The sequence below is a fragment of the Lepisosteus oculatus genome, chromosome 2, assembly GCF_040954835.1.
Source record: "Lepisosteus oculatus isolate fLepOcu1 chromosome 2, fLepOcu1.hap2, whole genome shotgun sequence".
Taxonomy (NCBI): Eukaryota; Metazoa; Chordata; class Actinopteri; order Semionotiformes; family Lepisosteidae; genus Lepisosteus; species Lepisosteus oculatus.
In genome coordinates this window covers 62,946,413-62,968,733 of record NC_090697.1, presented here as the reverse complement: position 1 = coordinate 62,968,733, position 22,321 = coordinate 62,946,413, and the positions used below count along the sequence as shown (strand labels likewise).

Sequence of the window (22,321 nt, the reverse complement as noted above, 5' to 3'; positions counted from 1 at the left end):
ATCTGAAATCCCAAGGCAGTGAGAGGGTGAGAGAAGATCAGGGGGTGGCTACTTTTAGGGTGTTGGTCATGTTTGGTGATACCCATTTGTGCCCAAAGTCTCCTTCATTTGGAATGATTTTGGGCATATTGCAACACTCGATTTCAACACCTCCAAAAATGTACCACTGTAGGAGTATCGAGAGTAGGAGGGGCTTCAGTTTAAATTGCATGAGACTAAACTGTGTTTTGGGGGCATGATTCACCAAAGGAGAATCTTTACAAGCTTTTACAATCTGTGGCTACCCACAGAAAACCACACAGTTCAAGCAAGGTTATGTACAGTTCAAAATAACTTATCAACATAATTCTAATGCAAAATCACTTAAAGGTTAATCTTCAACATTGTTATTTTTGACTATGGTAAATACTGTATATAAATGTACTGTATGAAACAAAGCCAAGACAAATCATTCAACAAATTGTGTATAATTTTTGGAAATAAAATGACATTTGATGTGCCCGGTTTCCAGTCTAAAATTTAAATTAGAACAGGGTGTATTTATATTGCCCCATTCAAAAGCTTAAAGTAGCTCTGGGCTCTGGAAGAGGACAGGACTATGGCTTATTCCCTGTAATCACTAAATTCAGAATGTTTTTACAACAGTAATTATCTCCAATATCAGCCGTACAATTCATTGTACAGCTGGCTGTTTAACTACAGAGCATTTTGCTGCATGATGTATCATCTACTTATGTTATCTATATATAATAGTATGTACACAACAAAACAGGGTCTCTGTACTTTTTTAAGACTTTTTCGCTCCAGTTATAATACTGGCCTAGGAAGTGCCAACTTGTAAAGGATAACACTTAGTGAAGATTTTCAGATAATTTAGTTATAATGAAAATGTGCAAGTATAATCTGTTCATATCAAAGGTCCTGATCTTTTGGCTAGAAAAGTGATTCTTTGGCATGGCAGTAAGTGCTGCTGCCTTATAGCTCCGGTACGTTTGTATGCTGTATGCTTGGCCCAGTTCAGGACTGAAGTATCTTCTCTGCATGTCCTCCTAATGCCTACTCAAGCTTTCTCTGGGTGTTTCCTCCCCAAAACAGGTAGATTAGGTTTGGCTTGACTGTGTGCCTCAAGTATATCCATTTTCCCATTAGCTGATCGAACATGGTGTGAACTACTCTCTCCTGTTTACATGTGGCACGTGCAATTGAAATCAAATGGCTAAAGAATGTTCTCAATTTTCATTTTACCCAAGCTCCTAGTTAAATCAGCTAATTAGGTATTCATCCAAGTAAGGCACTTTTAAAACAAAAAAGTGATCGGTATATCAATACAGTTCCATGTATTGCTGCTGCCTTATAGCTCCGGTACGTTTGTATGCTGTATGCTTGGCCCAGTTCAGGACTGAAGTATCTTCTCTGCATGTCCTCCTAATGCCTACTCAAGCTTTCTCTGGGTGTTTCCTCCCCAAAACAGGTAGATTAGGTTTGGCTTGACTGTGTGCCTCAAGTATATCCATTTTCCCATTAGCTGATCGAACATGGTGTGAACTACTCTCTCCTGTTTACATGTGGCACGTGCAATTGAAATCAAATGGCTAAAGAATGTTCTCAATTTTCATTTTACCCAAGCTCCTAGTTAAATCAGCTAATTAGGTATTCATCCAAGTAAGGCACTTTTAAAACAAAAAAGTGATCGGTATATCAATACAGTTCCATGTATTGCTGCTGCCTTATAGCTCCGGTACGTTTGTATGCTGTATGCTTGGCCCAGTTCAGGACTGAAGTATCTTCTCTGCATGTCCTCCTAATGCCTACTCAAGCTTTCTCTGGGTGTTTCCTCCCCAAAACAGGTAGATTAGGTTTGGCTTGACTGTGTGCCTCAAGTATATCCATTTTCCCATTAGCTGATCGAACATGGTGTGAACTACTCTCTCCTGTTTACATGTGGCACGTGCAATTGAAATCAAATGGCTAAAGAATGTTCTCAATTTTCATTTTACCCAAGCTCCTAGTTAAATCAGCTAATTAGGTATTCATCCAAGTAAGGCACTTTTAAAACAAAAAAGTGATCGGTATATCAATACAGTTCCATTTTGTCATGGCTACACACAGTCCATTTTTTCTACTAAGTAGGTTTTTAATTTTAAATCTAGAGTGGTTTCCACTTGAAGACTCTAAAATATGGTGCTTGATCCAAGAGTAGGTTGATGATGCAGACATTGCTAATAGCCAACTGTTACCTGGGTTTCTTGAGTGGCAGTGTTCGGTGGACAGAGCATCACTGGGAGTGATTTTAAGATTATTTTTCCGGGGCTCTCTCAGGGCAAAATAAAATTCCTGCCTCATCACAAGTGCTGCTCCTCTATTGTGCTCTCTTGTAAAGGACCATGGAGAATGAGGACAAGTATGCTGAGCAGAACACATTTGCCATTATCCCACTATAGTACAGGAGTTGGTACTGTGAGCTGAGAAATAAAGGAACATTTGGCAAATCCTAATTTTAAAGGAGTATAAAAGTGAAAAAAAAATGTTCACATAAAATATAGCTTTCATATCTTAAAATTGTTGATTGTCTTGTTAGTTTGGTTCAGGGTAAAATATAGATTTTTTTGTATTTCACTACATTTTAAATGCCAGTGTTTAAATCAACATCCTGAACTGTCTGTGAACCCTCAGGACCTGGAGTGGACTTTAACTCTTAGGGAACAAATGTGAAGATCTCTGATATCAGTATTCACTGGAGGTCTGTAGATAGCAGACATGCCTTGGTTTGGAGAAGAGAGGGATTGGGAGTGACTTTAGGGGTGTTTTGTGTATGCAGGAGTGAAAGAAGGCACATTTTCTCTCAATTAAAAAGGTGTGATCCATGCCCTCAACCTCAATGAACTCTGCAGCACACAGACAGAGCAAAGAGGGTCTAATCTGTATTAGTATAAAGGTGTTTCTGTCAATCTGATTACAGCGCAACCAGATTAACCTCTGTGTCTCCTGCTCTCTGGGTGGATGGGGACACTGACGCTGCCTCTATTCATCCTCTTGACAGGCAGCCACTCAATCAATTAGCATATGCGACAATCTCTCAGACCCTCCTCAGTGGTATATATAGCAAGGGATTTGTAATCTAATATTAATTACTTATACAAAGAGACAGGGATTTTGTTGAGTTTATTTAAATAGTGAGCCTTTGCTTACTAATACAAGATAACCTCCAGTCTTTAAGTAGCAGGCTAATAAAGAGGGACATTTCAGGTTCAAATCCTAAATTGAGCACTGTAGTTATACCCTCAAGCAAGTTTTTAAATTAGCAAAAAGCACAGCTGTTTTTATGGGTACTGGTGTAATTTGCTTTTGGTAAAAGTACTGACCCAATAAATTGATAATGACAACAATTTTAAGTTCTGAAATAAAAAATGAAGAACAGGATTTGTATCTGTGTAATATTTGGAGTAAGGCTTTCTTTACAGTAAAAATAATGCCTAATTCTGAAAATGTATACCAATTTTCATATACTATCATATTTAAATAGATGCAATAATACTGTAGCTTTCCAATTCATCCTGTCTAATTTCAGCAAGTCCATTAGTACCATCTAGTGACAGCACAAAGGATTGTTTTTTACAATACAGCACTGAAATACAGGAAGATTAATTGTCAGGACTTTGATACTAAACAGACACATAAATATAATTTTTGAAGTATATCACACTTTCTGTGTTATGTATTGTGAAGTTGTATAGTGGTCATGAATGTTTGTGATCACACTATCCAAATCTGTGAAAGAAAAATGTTTGATCATGATTTCAAAGGAAATTTGATCAACTTTTCAGGGAAAGGGGAATTTTTGTTGATGCCTATCACAATGAAGAGATAACTGTCTTGACATCTCTGATTAATATTTTGTTTGTTTAATACAAATGTTCAGTCATGCTGTAACTACTTTATATCTTTTTATACCATACCAGTCCTGTATGGTAGAATTTACTAGCAGTGTGAAAAGTTACAAGGAAAAGGAATACAATGAATGGCAGACTTTTTGTGGCCTTTCTATTTGAAACAAGGGTTGTTTTGGAGTATAGAGTTGTAAGAAAAAATGGATAGTTGACATTTGATGTTATACTATCTGTTTGAGTTTTGGTGACAGTACTGCAGTATCATTTAGTTGAATTAAAAAAAAGCAGATTTCTTAAGTTTGAATGTTTTTACAGTTAATCGAATAGTTTATGAATAGTTAGTTAAAACTTAATGAAGAAACAAACCTTAACTTTGAAAACGTCTTACTGTACTTTGACAGGTACTACAACAGAGAACAACTGCATATTTCAAGCATTGCATTGCTATACATACTGAAGCACAGTGAAAATGCAATATGTACATGTTACATCTACATAACACTGGGAACGTACATAAAGTTTGTTTAAATAGTAAGAAAAATGAGAGCATTGTTCTTTGGAATAACTAAAACATTGAGCTCAAATCAAGTGAGTTCGTAAAAACAACTAGTGTTTGGTGACTGACAAGAATTAAATTTGGGGAAATGCATTGATTTCAATGTGTACATACAATATATACAGACATTATTTTCATCAATGCAAGAATTAACAATATATTTAATCAATTTCCCTTCGGGATCAATAAAGACTTATCTATCTAACCATGTCCTACTTTAGTAAAAAAGATTTCCTGGTTGCAGTCAACATGATTGGAGGCTATCCTGTTTCTGAGAAAAGATACCCAAAGAATGAGATGTTCTACTTCAACAGTCAGCGTGTTACTCCCGAGACGACCAGGAAACCAACTCTATGAGGATCAGGTCACAATGTGGAAATCACCACTCCAGCCCAAAACCATCATGTCCACATCCATCACGTGTAATTGAGTTCAGACTGCAGTGGCCACAGAAAGACAAATTCCAGAGTGAAATAACCCATGCATCATCTAAATGGCTGCATAAATCATGTTTTTAGGTGAGGCAAAGGCAGCCTATTGGCAGCTGGGAGATAATATTGCACTTCTTCTATAGGTTGGAGGATATCTGAGGTGGTGATGGAAAGTTTGATGGAGTGTTTTATTCACTACTGTATGTTTTAATTTCCTTTTGAAAGACCGGCTGTGAGGAGACTTCATGGGGAAAGTGATCTGACAATTGCTGCATTGGCCAAGCCAACCAGTAAGGTAGTGGAAGTGTTACAATTTGAGAAAGAATCTCCTTTAATGAAAGATTTCTTTTGGTGCACTATGAGTTAAAACAAATAAAGCTCAGTAATATCTTGATGAATCATTGAGCCAACACTTTTTCTTCTGCAGGAAACCGGAGCAGAAGTGTCAGTTTTGAAACACAGGAGACCACAAAGTGCAAAAATTGAGTTGTATGACCTAAAGAAAAACAATTCCTTCTGCTTTTGACCTTAGTGACACTGTGCCACTGACTCATCAGTGCCTTGAACAAGAGAAAATAAGTGGTGAATCATTTCCAGCTATGTGTATCTGCACAGGAAAAGTGGCAGAACATCCCTTAGCAGTCTGTCCAGAGCATTATGGTAATGTTTAGGGAGATCATATCCAATACTAACTACTGTAACTTTGTTTTTAAAATGGCAGTTTTCTGTTTCATATTGATCTGTATATTGTTTCACATCTGTTCTAAAATGATTAAGTTATATCCCTTAGACCTCAATTTCTTTTTGTGCATCATTCCTTGCTGGGCCTGGTCAGTATTGACATGGGAGGCCTCCAAAGAAAAGCAGCTGCTGCTGCCACTGCTGTTGGTGGACCAGTGGGTGGCGCTCTTCTTTCTGGACCAATTAATGAAGTAATGACTTGCTTCTTTACTTTTTCTGCTGCGGAGTGGGGCTGCTAGCACATAACGCTTGGCTTAAATGAGTTCTTTACTATAGTTAAGCATTTTGAGATCTTTTGAGAAAAATGCAAGGAATTACCATTATTTCTGAAAATTACTTCTCTTCCATATTTATAGATATATATATATAGAGCAAACAATATGCCATAAAAATAAATAAAAACAACACCAAGAACTGGAGAAAAACTGGACCTTTACTGAAATGGATCAAGAAGAATATGCCCTGCAAGACAGCATTGAAAAATCCAGAAATTTGTGTGAGCAAGTTGGATGCAGAGATCCAAAGATAGACGTTTGTAAAAGAACGTAGTTCAGAGACGATTAAAGAGAAAGATGAGAGCTTTGGTTGATCCCTGCAGGCCATGTATTATATGAGAAATTCTTAAAAAGTAACAAGAAAGAAAACTCACAAGAAGCTGACAATTGAAGCCCATTCCAGCCATTATTCCTTGCCTGCTTCAGCGGCCCACGCTAATATTGCACACCTTGCAGCTGGGGTCTTTCTTGGCATTGGCAGTGGACAGACTCATTAGCTGGTGCCCACTTATCTCTTCCAAGATGCCCTGTTCCAGGGGTACGGGTTCGGTATACAGGACTTCCAGGATAACATCATGGGCATGCCAAAAGGTGGGCTCCCCCCCTTCCTGCTGTGGGGATTGAAAGGTCAGGAATGGGTTACTGGCAGTGTCCAGCTCGGGCAGGCGACCTCTGCAAAAGCTGTCACCCTCAGAACCACTAGGGGCCATCACAAGCACTACATAGTGGTAGGGGGTGTACATACAGTAGAAGTCAGCAAAGTAGAGGCGGGTGCTAGGGTGGAGAAGCTGTCCTGCTGGGACCTGGAAGCGCAGAGGGCCATAGGGCGAGTCGCTGGGGGGCAGCCCAGTGTCGAACTCTGTGTTACAGCTGAAAAACACCCCCCTCAGTGTGCCGTTGATGGGAGAGCCATGACTGCCACTACTGTCCTTCAGAGTGGGCAGCATAGCGCCACCACACTGTAGCCTGTTGGAACAAACACATGGAGCATTGTTTTCTTCTCAGAGCTCCGAGGCTACAAATTTCTCCAATATCTCAACAAGATAATGCATGATAGCTCTGAAAAAACTAATTGTACCTCAAAATGAAGAATCATGAAGAGCATGATCATGAAGAAATAGAGAAAAAACATAAAAATAGTAATAGTAATGGTAGCAATATTGGCAACTGAATTGTTGTTGATTTTTTAAAGAAGCAAAGTGTATTGACAGACAGACTTAAGGACAATCTGTACCTGACGTAGTGGAAGTAGTCGGTGTGCTGGTTCCTGTAGAACATGGAGAACCTCAGCATGCGTCCAGACACACACTTTGCTTTCTCCAGGAGCTGTTGCAGGTGATCTATAGCGTAATCTAGAGATACACAGAAAACGCTAGAATGCAGGCAATGTTCTGCTTTGTTTATACTTACTATTGCCAGTTAGTTTTCTTTTCATGCTCCACAGATTTGGTGTTGTCGGCACAGGAGAGACAACACCAGCTTTTGCACATCTTCTAAGTGATCATAATCTCTCTGGCCACCTGCTTTTTTTACACCAAAGCTCATAGTACAAGCAACGGGTCTAAGGGTTGGGTTTGATACAAGCAAAAAGGTGACCTGGACAGCCACAGGGGCCAAGATTGTATGGAAAGCCAGGATTACTTCAATCCCACCCAACCAGACACAACTTGCCCACTCAAGTTGCTCAAGCTGATTCCAATGTGTCTTTTAAAATGCCTGAGTTGAATCTTCAGACAAAATAGCTCTTGCTTACCAAGTGAGCAAGACAGGTTACTTTTGTTTATATGTTCTTATTTGTCCAGCACATTTTGCCTAATGGTGTGCTGTCCCATTGGAAATCCTGGCTAGAAGGTCAGGAGCAGGGCTGAGGTTCAGTATTAATATTATTAAGAGATACTAATGGGGAAGGTGGGTGAATGGAGGAAGTACTGGCTGACTCACCACCAGTGCAGAATTCCACCACCTCACTCCACTCTGACACCATATAGTCCCCGCTGTCGGACTGGCGGACCGCTGTCTGCACCGCCACACAGTACTCTGTCCGCGGGCTCAGGAACCAGTGACCACGCACTGTCAGGGGGAGGGACACTGCTTTTGCCACCAGCTTCGTCGGGACATCCTGAACATGATTACATCACAGAGGTATGATAGGAAACAGACAAGAAGCAGTAAAACAGGTAAGTTACAACTATTTCCATTTTATGTATTAAACTGTAATTTTAAGGAGCAGTGCTTTTAGTATGCTCTGGGCCAATTCAAAATTTGACATTTTTAATGGAATCTAATATTTTAATGTAGTTAAGAATATTCAAGATTCAGAATTCGTATATTAATATGAAGTGTATACAATGAAAGTAATGCAGAATAGAATATAGAATATACAGAAAGTAATGCAGCATGAACTATTCTGCATTACCATATTCCCAATTTGCGTATCTATTGATTTACTGAGCAAACACTGTTTTGGTCATTAAACCAGTTCTGCTTTTACATTATTAGGTTGCAAGAGGCAAAGCTGTTTTTACTTAAACAGACTCCAATGAATAGCCTCTCTGTTATCCCCTAGGACAGCCACACACAAATGGCAATAATTTCTAACAAGAAAATAACCTAGTATATCAGTCTGTGCTATTACCTGCCATGTTTTACAAGTGATTTATGCCCACTTTAGTATAATGTTGCAGAATTAAAAAAAACCTCTGGATTTTTTCTGCTTTTTTAAAGTCCTAATGGGATTTTTTCATTGAAGGTTACGCAGAATCATTACGCAAAATAATGATGCAAAATGATAAGGTGTGGGCTTGTGTGACCTGCATTTGAAATACCATTGCTTTGACTAGAATGTTTTTTTTTAAATGACAGATTTGCTGAAATTTAAAATATGTTGACTAGCCTCATGAGCATGTGATTATTGAGCATGTACTGTAGTTACTACTGGAGGACAATTTAACTCAGTAATTTTGTTTTTTATCTGAATTTAGTAACCAGGAATAACTCCTTGTCTCTGGATTACCTTGTCACTAAGTTAATAGCAACATTATTTCTACTTATAATTAACCCTTTTCTTATTCTAATGTATAATAAAATGTGAGTGATGTAAGAACGTGATAAGAAGGCAAGAACCCAAGAGTTCTCTCAAAATAAATTAGCCTCTTGTTGTGGAACAGCAGCTCAGTAATTGGGTTAATTGTAAAACTGTCTGAGGGCCATGTATCCATAGCAACCTCAGAGGTAGTTCCATCACATTTAATCTCTTCTCTTTGGACTACATGAGCTTTAAAGAAAAATGGTTTCATGATTATGATATATCAGGGAATGTTTATTAAAGTTATGAGTGAAACAGGAGGGGCACAAATGACAATTGCAGAGTAGAATATTCTGCCCTGATGGCTGAGAATGCAGAAATATAGAGAGGCTTCACTCTATGTTGCTCAATATGTATGTAGTATATGTGCTTTACTTATTTTTCAGCTTGTCCATTTCTCTCATGCTTTCCTGCCTTTCTGCTAAGTGAAAAATATAGGGCAGGGAACTAGGGTCCATCAAATTATTTATTGAGCTTTCATCTGTTAAGTACTTTGATATGATGGATTCTGTCAGTGAGGAGTTTAAAAAAGCACTCCCCTCAAAGAAATTGTAAATAGCACTGAGAGAAATACCAACTCATTTCCTGTTAACTAACAGTCTCTCTCTGTCCTTTCTTTCCTCCTGAACTCCTCTCTTTTTTTCTCAATCTCTCTTCTTTCTTTAACCTTTTCTCTGATTCTGCCTTCCTCTTTGTCTGCATTTTGCTTTTAATTTCTGTCCTCTTCTTTCGTACTTACTTTCTTTGCCTCCCTCCTGCTTTCTCATGCTTACTTATCACCATTTTTTTCTCTTTTGCTGCCCTGAAAGGGTTCTGTTTTTCATTCAACATCTTTATGGAAAAGCAACAAAAAGGCCAACTGCTAATTGCTAACTAATCACATGTACCACTGTACACTACACTACCACTGTACTACCACAGTTTGAGCATGTAACTATAGCGGAAACTGCATCAGCACTCAATATAACCCTAGTCTAGCTTTGTTATCATTCTTCCTTTAAAACACCCCCCCCAAAAAAATGCCTATGTTCCTGGATTGAAAAAATAAAATAAAAAGAAATAGCAGTTTTGACCTGCTTTGACTGTTGTTTTATTAAGAAAAAGAAGAATGAATCTAGATCCTTATATCTGTAAGTTATGGCCCTGTCAAATGCACAGACTCAGACTGACTGCTTATTCACTATTACATCAGCAGATTAAAGCTACAAGGTTTAGAGCCACACAACCAAGTCATATAAAGCAAACAAAAGGGGGCATTTCAACTTGGGTGATCTTCTATTTTTCCAAAATGTAACCATGTGAAATTATTGCCACAAAAGACTTCTATCTCCTTCCATTTGGACAGTAGTCTCATCAGGTTTCTGGCTCTTACACAAGCTGCACAAATGAAACAGAAAGGTTATTACCACTAAAAATAAAGACTTTAAAGTAATAGCTATGAAAAGTAGTCAAAATAACACAACAAAAGAGCAATTCCCAACTCCTGGTGTTCACTCAAATACAATAGTCGAGAGCATACACAATGGCTGGAAGTGCTGCTTAGTGGAAGCACAGTAGCTTTATATTACAATACTGAAGCAACTGCTGTATTTTCAGAAAACAGTAGTCAAACATAATTACACCCTTAACAAAAATAAAAATAGTGTTATTGTTCCCTTAATATGTCCTTAATTTTGCAAAAACTGTTTTAATCCCAACAGATTTATATTTTGTAGAATAAAAAGAACAGATCTGTCTGTATTTTGTTTCCTAAAACCTTTTACTTTCTGAATGTGAAGAGAAGAATACATTATGTTAAAGATGGAGAATACCTGACAATGAGTCAATTAGATTTGATTAGCAAATGTGATCAATCAACACTTGCCTACCTTGCCTACTCATGTGCTGTGGGCTATTTTGGCTGTCCAAACTATTCTGTGTGGCATCACCTGCATTTATTTTCTCACGGCCTGGTTTTCCTTAGTTATCACTGGAGTGTCACATGACAGTTAACCATTTTAAGTGGCCTATCTTCAGAGAGAGTGAAAGGGACAAATATATTTACCCGATGTTTGAAGCGATTGGGATCCTTGGCCTCTTTACGGCTGAGGTCAATGAAGTAGTGTGTCACTTTCCCAGCATCCTTGGGGTGCATCTCCCAGGCAATCTTGAAGGAGTCACATGTCACCTCGGTGATCTGGATATTATGGGGTGTGGAGAGCAGCTCCATTCTGATCACTGGATAACGAAACCAATGAACGGACTAAGACAAGGCAATTAGCGAGTGTTGAGAATAAACTGTTTTAACATTGAATGAAAAGCTGTGAAAAAAGCAGCTGTAGCTGCATCTCCCATTGCACTGACAGAAAGAATAGCAGTTCATATAATGAGTTCAGTTGTGTTCAGAACACACTGTTTATTGTTGTATAACCTTACTCATTCAGAATTAATTAGAACGACTATCTTCAAAAGATTGAATAGCATTAAATATTATTTTTTATATTCCTTTTATCTCAGTCTCCGTGTTTAATTACTTGGAACAATTTGCTGGTGCTCTCTGTCAGTATTTTAAAGCGTAGTTTTCAAGCATGTACATCATTCTTGGTCCAAAAGTTCTTCCTGAAATACAACACAAGAATGGCTACCATCAGAGATCCCCATCTAGCTCATTTGGATTATTTTATTTAACCTGACAGGTCAGTAAGAACATATTTCTATTTAAAATACAGACCAATATAGAGAGAAAGTGAGTTATGATGCATCTCTTCAGCCTTCGCTCAATGCACATTCATCTTTGCTGAAGGGCTACAGTGAAATGTAATGAGGCTGAAAAGGTGCTACCAAGAACTCTGAAACCCATCAATGAAGGCTTTTCAGCACAACAGCATTCTCTTCCCACAAGTAATTTACTCAGATTCACTGACAAAATTAAATTGCTTTAATGTTTCAGAATAATATGTGTTTTAGCTGGTCTTAAAGTTGTTCTTTCAGTGTGAACCAGCTGTACATCAGACCTTAAGAGAAACTATTACTGAACTGTTGTCTTCATGTTCTCTGTAAGAGTCAGCACACAGGACAAAAATAAAGGAGTAACAGCAGCGCAGAATTTTGTTAATTAATTTAATAGCTTTTAGGTCCTGTATAAGGTGAAATAAGCCGCCTTATTTGTGTGTGAAGTGTGAAGACACTTTGACCCAGAGCACCACTAGTAACCTTGAGATGGGCTTTCTATCAATCCAGCACGTTTGGCTAGTCATTCCACCTCAATCGATGACACAGCTCAGCAGCTCTCAGTCAGGTAATTATCTCCCTCTTTTATCTGACAGGGATGGTCTCCTAGATGGAGAGAGAAGCCTGTGATTTATGTGTACTCTCCCTTTCCTTCTTCTGTACTCTCCTTATCTCCTCCTTCTGCTCCCATTTATCTTTCTTTCTGTCCTCACCACCTTCTCCTTTCTTACTGTGTTCTCTTAATCTCTCATTATCTACTTATTTTCCCTATTTAATTTCTCTCCTGTCCAGCCTTTTTTTTCAAATTTAAATATTCTAAATTGCTTTATTGTCATGACCAATGAATAACAGGTTTGCCAAAATAACAATTATTTAAAAATGTTCAAACATTTAGGAAAAATATTTTTATTAATTTTATCTAATAGCAAAGCATTTTCTTTTATGTAGCAAAAAGTGCCTTGCTGTTTCACTTTGTAGTAGGAGCATAACCTTTGCACTCTGAATATCCAGGCTGTCTATTACATAATTTCAGGTCAATGAGCTTGTCCTCTCTAGCTATCCGGGTCTGCCTGTGTCCAGTTTGCCAGTGAGCTGTGCTCACTGAGCCTGTCCTCTCTATGTATCCTGGTCTGCCTGTGATAAACCAGTTTCTATAGCCCCGCGGTGGCAATTGAGCATATCCTTTCTGGGTATCCAAGTCTGTCTGTGTCCAATTTCTATGGCCAGGCTGTGGTAGCTAGCCTATCCTCTCTGGGTGTCCAGGTCTGTCTGTGTCCAATTTCTATGGCCAGGCTGTGGTCACTGAGCCTTTCCTCTCTGGGTATCCAGGTCTGTGTGTGTCTAGTTTCTATGGCCAGGCTGTGGTCACTGGGCCTGTCCTCTCTGGGTATCCAGGTCTGCCTGTGTCCAGTTTCTATGGCCAGGCTGTGGTCACTGAGCCTGTCCTCTCTGGGTATCCAAGTCTGTCTGTGTCCAATTTCTATGGCCAGGCTGTGGTAACTAGCCTGTCCCCTCTGGGTATCCAGGTCTGTCTGTGTCCAATTTCTATGGCCAGGCTGTGGTAACTAGCCTGTCCTCTCTGGATATCCAGGTCTGCCTGTGTCCAGATTCTATGGTCACTTTCACCTTTTCACAAATTCTCTCTGTCTCCCATTCTCTTTCCTCCTCTCTCTTTCTCCTTTTCTCTAACTACACCATGGTGTTCTCTGTATTATGTACCATGAAACAATCTGCTACGGTGCAGAAAAGATTTTCTTGCATCCAACACATGGGTTCAGGATTCAAATTGTATAACAGAAGGATTACCACAGATAGATAAACAGATTTCATACCTCAGAAAACATACTGTATATATACTGTATATCACTGAAAGGAATACTTGGGAACACAATGCATGTCATGACAATGCCATTAATTCTCAAAGGTACTATCTGTTTTTTTATACTATAAAATATGTCTATATAAGCCTAGAAAATTTCCACCTCTTTTGTGTAAAATCCTACAATCTTGCTCAATCATGCAATAATAAATTAAAATATTTGGAGAAACTGATTGTAAAACTGTGGCCCTTATATACATTTTAAATATTTTCTCATTATAGTTATTGATCTGAAATTATCAGGAGATTGACCTTCCTATGTACCTTGTCTAGTGCTAGCTTTTGTTGAGGGAGCTTCCATTGCACGTACAGTAACACACCTCAGATTCAACTCTCTTGTGCCTCTAATGCTGACAGTCTCAACACGTTTGCAGCAGGGGTACATGACCACTCATGACTCAGTACGAGTAGAAATCAAGGAATTCTCTGTTAAAACTCAGCGTTTTCTAGTGAAGAAGCTGTTGCACCAGTGGCTACTGCAGCGAACTGTACATGAATACTAATTTCTCTCAACATGTAAAAAGCAATATTCTTCCGTCATGCTGCATCCACATCAGCTTGTCTTCAAGATAAGCAGGCATAATGCGGTATGGGATTCTCTACTTGCAGTGGAAAATGTGATCTATGTAATTCTATATTTATATGGTCTATATTGCATAATTATATAAAATCCTATACATTCTCAACTGTAACCCAATGTAAATTTTACATATATTAAGATTATGAGTTCATCATGGAGGGCAGCACACGGATAGGTTAATTGACTACTGAGAAAACTGGCTCTAGGTGTGAGGGTGTGTGCCCTGTGATGGACTGGTGTCCTATCCAGGGTGTACCTTGTCTTGTGCCTAAAGCTTGCCAGGATAGGTTCCAGCTCCCCCCGACAGTGAATTAAAAGAAGTGGTTAGAAAATTGGATAGATAGATGTTAAACACGGCAGGAGTTTGTGAAAGCTGGAGTGGCAGTGGAAGGGATTGCCCTCCCAAAGATATGATTTTTTCTTTAATAGAATGGAAATTATATGGTTTATATGGTAATTATACGGTTTATAGCTCTTTGATGACTAACATAAAAACAAAACCAGATGGTACCCAACTGTGCACCTTATGTTGAACATTGATAGCAGGGATCATAGTGTTTGAATATTATACATCAAGACATTGGAAAATCCAGCATTTTAATTCCGAATACACTTTGTCAGAGTGGACATTAGCATAAAATAACCACACCACAGTCCACCACAGTAGCATAATTAGATACGTTGAAATGTTTCCCTTGGCAAAAGCTACAAGGAACTTTTGAAAGTTTTTGTGAAAGTAACTGGTGAAATAGCAGTGGCCAATAGCTATCAGGATTTAACATCAGCTCAACACATGGAGATGACACATACACATTCAGTACAACCAAAGTTATTGTGAGATTGTTGGACGCAATGAGCAAGATCAACCATATCTGCCTGATTTCATGAAGAGAAATGTTGGAGAATACAATTGTTCATTTTCAGTTTCCCATTCAAAGATTTCCCCTTGGGTTGAATACTCTGCTTTCACTCCATTCCATCATACCCATTCAGTAACAGCCTATGCTTATGATACATTCATTAAAAAGGTGTGCGGGACTCAATTGAAAAATTGACTGCACATACAACTTCAGTTTCGCATGAAATGTGTGGAAATAATGATCTCTATGACTTCTGGTTTTGTGGGTAATGAAAGCTATGCTCAGATCTCCCAGACAGATGAAAAGGTCAGAGCCCCTATGTACTAATCTGCCATAGTCAGGGTTATAACACTAAACGTTACTCCTCTGTCTGTGTGATGGAAAGCATGAAGGTACGAGTAAGGTGTAAACCTAACTAGGTGAGTCTATACTCAAGACAATGAAACATGGCCACACTTTGCACCTTATAGAAGCTGTGAGAATATGTCTTCATCTGCTGGTATGAATGGATACCAGTACTAGTTGTAGAGAAGCATACCTCCCCTCCACCTATGAAATCCTCTTGAAAAGATACAATATAGAACACCTCATAAAGACTAATCTGCATGCTTTTGAGAGATTAAAGGAAAGCAGGGTATCTGGAAAACAAAACCACCTACACACAGGAACAACATCCAAACCACACAGCCTCAACCTAGAATCAAAGCCAGGACCCCGCAGCTGTGAGGCAGAAGAGCTAGCCTCCATACTATCACTCTACTTATGGTGAAAGGGAACTGTGATATGACTGTTGCAGCAGCCTTCTGTTATGTAAGCTGTACTGTCACACTCCAACAGACACCTTGCTTCAGATCCATGACAGTACGTTTAATTAGTGTCAGGCTCTATGCTGCGAAATTCATAACAACATGACAGGTGATTGTGGAATTGAATTAATCCAAATTCAATAATGGAATGGATACTGCACTATATCACTTCTCCCGTAGAATAATTTATATAATAATTTAATAATTGTCACATACCCGAAGAAGGCTCCACGGCTGAAACATTGTGTTTTCTTTCTTCTTTTTTTAGCATGGAATAAACCGAATAATGTATATGTTTGTTTTCACAGGTAGAAGGTGCTTGAACAGAATACTACATTCACATTCTAATTTTACCAACCTATGAAATAAGTTTTTGTTTTCTCCAGTCTCTGCTAGATTTAAACCTATTCCCTTTGGAACTGCATTTTCTCCATGGAGCAAAATTGCCTGAAATTTTTTTCCGTTTTGATCCTGCAATAAAACAGATCACAGGCAAAATAAAAAATTCAAAATCCCTTCAGATTCAGGAATTCATCTAATACTTCTTGCAAAACATATTGTGATGCCGCACATTGTAAAAAACATTAAAAGGGTGCCATTCAAAGCTTTTTGTTCCAGGTGTGAGAGAAATGACACATTTGTATGTTCATATGTAAATCAGCTGGAAAAGTTAGACAAAAAATAGGATAACATTTTAAGACTCAGTGCAACTCAGTGTAACGCACATGAAGATGCCACACACCTACAGGCATGAACATTAAAAGAGGCATTTTTAAAGCATTTTGTTTTAAGAAATATTCTACAACTATTCATTTAAAAAAATAGGAAAAGAAAGGTGTCAAATCCTATATTTCCATTTTCACACTGTTGGAGTTTTTAAATTTTCTGCAGCATGGGACTGATGCTGAGATGGAAGGTATCCTGGGAACTTATGTTAAAATGACATCAGTCATCGAAGGCACAGTCAACAGAAAAATACAATTAAAAATCAAGTTCACAGAAGGCAATTTCATTGTTCATTATCCTCTTATAAGAGCAGTATGTAGATGCTAAATAGATTGGCTGCTTTTATATGCAAGGCCACCAAAACAGGTGAGTCGTCTTTTCAGATTTTTCTTTCTACAGTCAACCTAAATTAATCAATTTTCTTTATATACAGATGGTAACAGTTTGGGGTGCCAAGTCACTGGTGGCTGAGCTCAGTTAGCTTTGTCCAATGTAATGATCTGAGGAATAGACATAAACTGTAAAGTACAAGTGACATGGTGCTTTATTTATAGAAAGACTCTCAGTGAAAACATTTCACAAAGTCCAAGACTGAAAAGAAGTGAGTTACATGGTTACATTTTTGGTTCTCAAGCCAATCTTAAGTGTTTAATGAATAGAAAGTAGTTTAGCCACCCAATAACTACAAACCAGCATTTCCTAAACCCAAGTTTTAGTCCCGGTTTCTGCCCAACATTCCTTTGGCATACAAAACACCAGTACAAAGTCAGTTCACAACAAAAGACTGAAAGATGTTTTTTTGTCTTGTGCTTTTACACCCTGAGACACAGCTTCAGTCAAAAATAACTGTGCTATGCCTCATAACAAAGGGTTTCAGCTAATTAGACTCTTTCAAGTTTATTTTTGGGAAATGTTGTCCCGAGTTACATGGGAAGAGTACAAACTTTTATCCCGTAAGGTTACTTGGAATAGATGCTTTTTAACCCTCTAGGCTAAGAGTACACTTCTTCTATCATCTTGCCCATGTCCTATTACAATATATACTGCAAACTCATACACAAGCACATTTATATAGTGTCACTGTAAATAGTACTGATGCCTTCTACACCATAAATTGATAATTAAGTAGAACTCAACAAAAATGCTTAAATTCACAAATTTGTATATTTTATACCTTGATTGATACATTGTTTTATAAAAATACAAATAGAAGAACACTTCTAAATTTTGAGTTGAATTAACAATACTAGACTATAGCGAGAGCAAGGTATGTCCTTCACATCGCTTGGCTTTGCAGGGAAGTGAAGTGAAAGGAATTAGAGAATTATAAAAGCTCAGCATATGAGATGAGCAGTGCCACTGGTTTTCAAAATACTCCAGGGATATTAGTTCTCATGTACAAACACCTTGCCATGTACTTTACTTCTAAGCTTGGCTGTTTCCAGATGTTAAATGACACCTATACCAGACATTTACAAAAGGTCATGCACATTACATATTTGTTCCTTTATTTAACGCGTGTTGCTCCCTTTTTTATAAAAGGAAAAAATAAAAACATTCATGATGTAAAAAAAAGCAATATAAATAATAAAAAATATGTGTTGGTGGAAATGTAATATTCTGGCTTCTCGATTCAATCTTGAATAAAATAATCCAATACGTTATTCGCAGAGTTGAGTTATCTGAAGTAAACAACAAATGGAACTTGCTGGATGGTTTCAGAACACAAACAGATAACATCACAGATAAGTCACATATCTGCATTACTGAATGATATGTAATGATCACCAAACTGCTCAATCCCACTGCAGTACAATAAACAAAACCACTGAGCTATGGAACCCACTGCAGAGCAATAATCTAAGATCAAACTGCTGCCCAGTGCTCTTGCTCATGAAGATTTTAAACATGCAGCTGCTCAGCACTCTACCACATTCTGAACAACAGAACTCCAGGACAGATCTACTCAACAAACTTCAGCACAGCAAGACCAAGGCAATGAACAAACTGCTGACCAGAATTCTTGAATGTGGAGATGCTAAACACACTGTAACCCAACACTTTCAACAATTTCTACTGAGCTCACTGTACCACAGAATGCTCTCAGAGCTACTGAACATACTGCAGTCCAGTTTTTTTTTACATTTAGCTCCTGAAATACATTGCGTATGACATCCACTACAAAACATCCTGCTACCTAACACTCTGTATTACTCAAACAAGCACACTAACTTTCACATTAGCTACTCAAGCCCAACTAATTAACCTTACACAAACTTGATGTTGTAAATGGAAAGTTACCCTTGGATGAGATCAGTGCCAGAAGGATGGGGGACTGTTAATTCCTTACCTTCGTGCAGCAAAGATTATGTGGTCAGCCCTGATCTGAAATAAAACCACTCTTCAGATCTGATTTGAGAGAGACCGCAGTGAATTCTTTTCGTCGTCTGTAGTGGATGATGGATCCCTCAGGAACACTGATTACAAAGTGAAGCGAGCCTTGTATTTCTCTCTCTCTATTTCACTATCCTTCTCAGTTGCCCAGCAGCTCTGTCAAAACACTGCGTGCTTCAGTGCTGCATAGCTGCATTGCCCAAATTTGCACCAATCTCACTGCTATAAACATGTACACACGCACATACAAGCACACAATCAAGAGAACAGCTCCCCTAACCTCTATCAATGCCCCCCCCCCACCACCACCACCCCCACTCACAGTGCCCTGGCCAATGAGCCAATGAGCTCTCTCCTGTGCTCATATTTACAGTATCAGATAAACCTTATAACAGTTTATAACACAGAGGTAACAAAATAACAAACACTATTATGCAATTTGTACTTATTGTCCAAAACTGCCATCTTATCAGCATTTGAAAGATAATCTATATCAGTGGTGGGCAGGAATAACAGGTACCCCATTTTTTTTTACATAAATGTGGACCCAGCCTGAATCAAATTCAGTCCAGGCTAGAGGCTCCACTGCCAGAGTCCTGAGAGGCTAACCAGATGCTACACCATATGGAGATCTCTATAGGAAACTCAAAATCCATACAGTTAACTTAGTTTCAGCTACAGTTAAGGCCAGTATTGCATTGGATACAATATGTGTGTTGCTGTAAGGTGTTTTTCTATGAAGTATTTATCTGTGTCCCTCTTCTCTGCCTTCTTTTCCTGTTCAAAGTATATCCAAATTGGGGAAAATCCCATGTACTGGGGCTCTGAGGCCGTAATTCAGCTCCTTTCAGATAACATCATTCCCTACTACATCTCCAACAGCAAAAGATCAAACAACCAACAGAGTACAGGTTACGTGTCATAAGAAAACCAAGTACAAGTGCTTTGAGAAAGACTGAATGTAAGTGATTGGAGAACTACTCAAACTACAAATAACTTCAAATTAACGCACGGCGATTTGACAGCCCACTCAAAATGGTTTAAGACAGTTTTCTGAGAAAATCTTTTTATAGCAATAATGGTTCTTCTAATGGTATTATCAGAATTGTTTTGTATTATTATTATTATTATTATTATTATTATTATTATTATTATTATTATTATTATTATTATTGACCATAGACTGTTTCTGATTGTAATGCAATATGCACGTCTATGCAGGGGGAATAGCGATTAATCTAGGGTGTAGTTTGGAGTCACTGTGTAAACTTTACCATAAAAATTCGCTACGATAACAGTTTATCAGCGATGTGCTCAAGAGAGCGTATAGGCAATCGTGCTCACGTTATTGACAGCGTAGTTCAGCATAACCATCCAGCCGCAAGTGATAACATCGCTGAACCTCGGCAATGTCTCATCTCTCCCCTGCCGGCCGCGGTACACCGAACTCATCAAAGGCAAATTAAACCATCTGTCTTTGAACGGCCGTGACAGGAAGGCAAGGGCGAAGCTGGGGCGAGAGATCCTTGGACTCAGTCAGTTCGAATTTGTCTGCAGTCTGTACCCGTGGTGCAGATTGGGACCGACAGGGATCGTCAGCTATTAGCACTGCGGCAGCTCCGAAATTAATCCGCCTAGAACATTATAAAACAAGTGGCTAAATTAGACATTGGAGCTTGTTGTTGGGCTAAAAAGACAAACGATGAATAGCTGAACGATAAACCACGGATAACAGTCAAAATGCCCTGTTCTTGTCATAGAAATAAGGCAGCGTCTGAGTTTCTAACATGTTGAAATTCGCAAATACTTGTGCCTACAATTACTGTACAGTATGTCTATTAAATTACTGATTCCTGAGTAAGGCGAACAGGTCTTTAGCAAGCAATGCGGTATTAGTCTTATTGTGGTTAAATGTGTGGTGGCTACAATACGCTCTACGCATTGCAAAGCACAAATACGAACATTTGAAAGATAATTATGATATACAATTATGATGTCTCAGTAGTAGAATATTAACAGAATAGCTTTCTGTGTCATAATTTAAACCTGCAGGGCTTTGTTTTGCATCATCATCATAATAATATATGCCTAGAAAATTACATAACGAGTGTATAGGCACCTTAATATGGGTATCAAGATAATGTGGAGTGTTAGATTGCAAAAACATACTGTAGCCTTGATGCAGATTATCATTGAGGGCCAAAGTGTGTAAATCCTGATTATTTAGGTATTGCAATTCTGACTTTTCATTATATTTTATTCTTTATAGTTTATGTTTGTAAATAACACAAGAAAGACAGTAGACAACATATTACTATAATGTAATAATAGTTGAATCCTCTTCTGTCATCCTCTGCATTCATTACATACTATTATCAACAATTTGCCTACATTTTATCAATGATAGTAGGTTTCATTAAATTAAGACTCAGTAATCTGTTAATTGAAGGAAATCCACTAAGACTGTTTTTTAAAAAAATAGTTAAAAATCAGGAAATGAGTGAAAGACAAAAAAGAGCACTAATGGAAGATTCACACTGAAAATAAATATAAAGACAATGAAAATGAAGTTATCACATATAACTACAACAAATTTGCATAGTTTTTAAATGTGCTGACTTTTTTTTCCAGAAACATAGGTAAATTAATTATTCTGATGATCATTTGCTACCAAGAGTGGGTTGTACTGCAAAACTCACAGGCTAGTAGTGTGTGTGGCCACAGACCATACAAGCTGACATTCTGTGACGCATGCTTTGCAGAGCAAAGCAAAATCACAAGGCTGCAGTTATGGCCTTGTGGGATTCTGTGCCAATCCCTCTTGCAGATCCTTTAAGCCACATGGCTGTTCACTGGTCTCTGAACTCCAGTTCAACAATCATCTATAACTGTCTCTGTTCAACTGGGCACAAACGTTCAATGAGGTTCACATCTAGTGTGGGAATCCCAGGCGTTACAGTCACATTTTCACCTTGCCAGAAAGCCATTGTTATATGAGTAGTTTGAGGACATACATTGTCCTGTTGGAATGTTGTCAAGACAGGATGTACCTGTAGGAAACGCAGTAGGAAAGTGGGGTCCCACGACTTAATCAGTTAGATTGCTGTCAGACAGAGTTCTGAAGTAATAATAATAATAATAATAATAATAATAATAATAATAATAATAATAATAATAATAGATGTGACTAGATACTCCTGTCTGGACCTTCACTCTTGGTCCTCTGCATCGATTGGTCTGTTGTGCACTACAATAAGTGTGTCAGCTTGCTGACATTAATCAGAGTGGTCTACACAAAACCTTGAATAGTCTTTAAAGAGAATTTGGCTTCATTGCTGGCAAGGTGCTATATAAATTTTCTAGAGAGTGGTACACGCCATATGTGTTACAAC

At 38.3% G+C, this 22,321-nt stretch overlaps 1 protein-coding gene across 2 annotated transcripts; it reads right to left on the bottom strand.

Annotated features, from left to right (window-relative positions):
• Window positions 1–6,030: 6,030 nt before the first annotated feature.
• Window positions 6,031–20,439, bottom strand: LOC102688695 (phytanoyl-CoA hydroxylase-interacting protein). 2 transcript variants are annotated; one of them, XM_015343686.2, is made up of 5 exons: window positions 20,274–20,439; window positions 11,020–11,192; window positions 7,832–8,009; window positions 7,125–7,242; window positions 6,031–6,856 (listed from the first exon to the last, which is right to left on the bottom strand). In XM_015343686.2, the coding sequence occupies exons 2-5, from the start codon at window positions 11,182–11,184 to the stop codon at window positions 6,313–6,315; spliced, it is 1,005 nt and encodes a 334-aa protein (XP_015199172.1). In that variant the 5' UTR covers window positions 11,185–11,192; window positions 20,274–20,439; the 3' UTR covers window positions 6,031–6,312. The 2 variants fall into 2 exon arrangements, with proteins under 2 accessions (XP_015199172.1, XP_006625776.1); XM_006625713.3 differs by lacking the exon at window positions 20,274–20,439 and adding an exon at window positions 18,886–19,194.
• Between the last annotated feature and the right edge of the window lie 1,882 nt (window positions 20,440–22,321).

Coding starts and splice junctions, on each gene's coding strand:
- LOC102688695 (XM_015343686.2), bottom strand. CDS start 11,184: ATGGAGCTGCTCTCCACACCCCATAATATCCAGATCACCGAGGTGACA. Junction 8,010..11,019: donor CCAATCGCTTCAAACATCGG/GTAAATATATTT, acceptor AATCATGTTCAG/GATGTCCCGACGAAGCTGGT. Junction 6,857..7,124: donor GACTACTTCCACTACGTCAG/GTACAGATTGTC, acceptor TTGTTCCAACAG/GCTACAGTGTGGTGGCGCTA.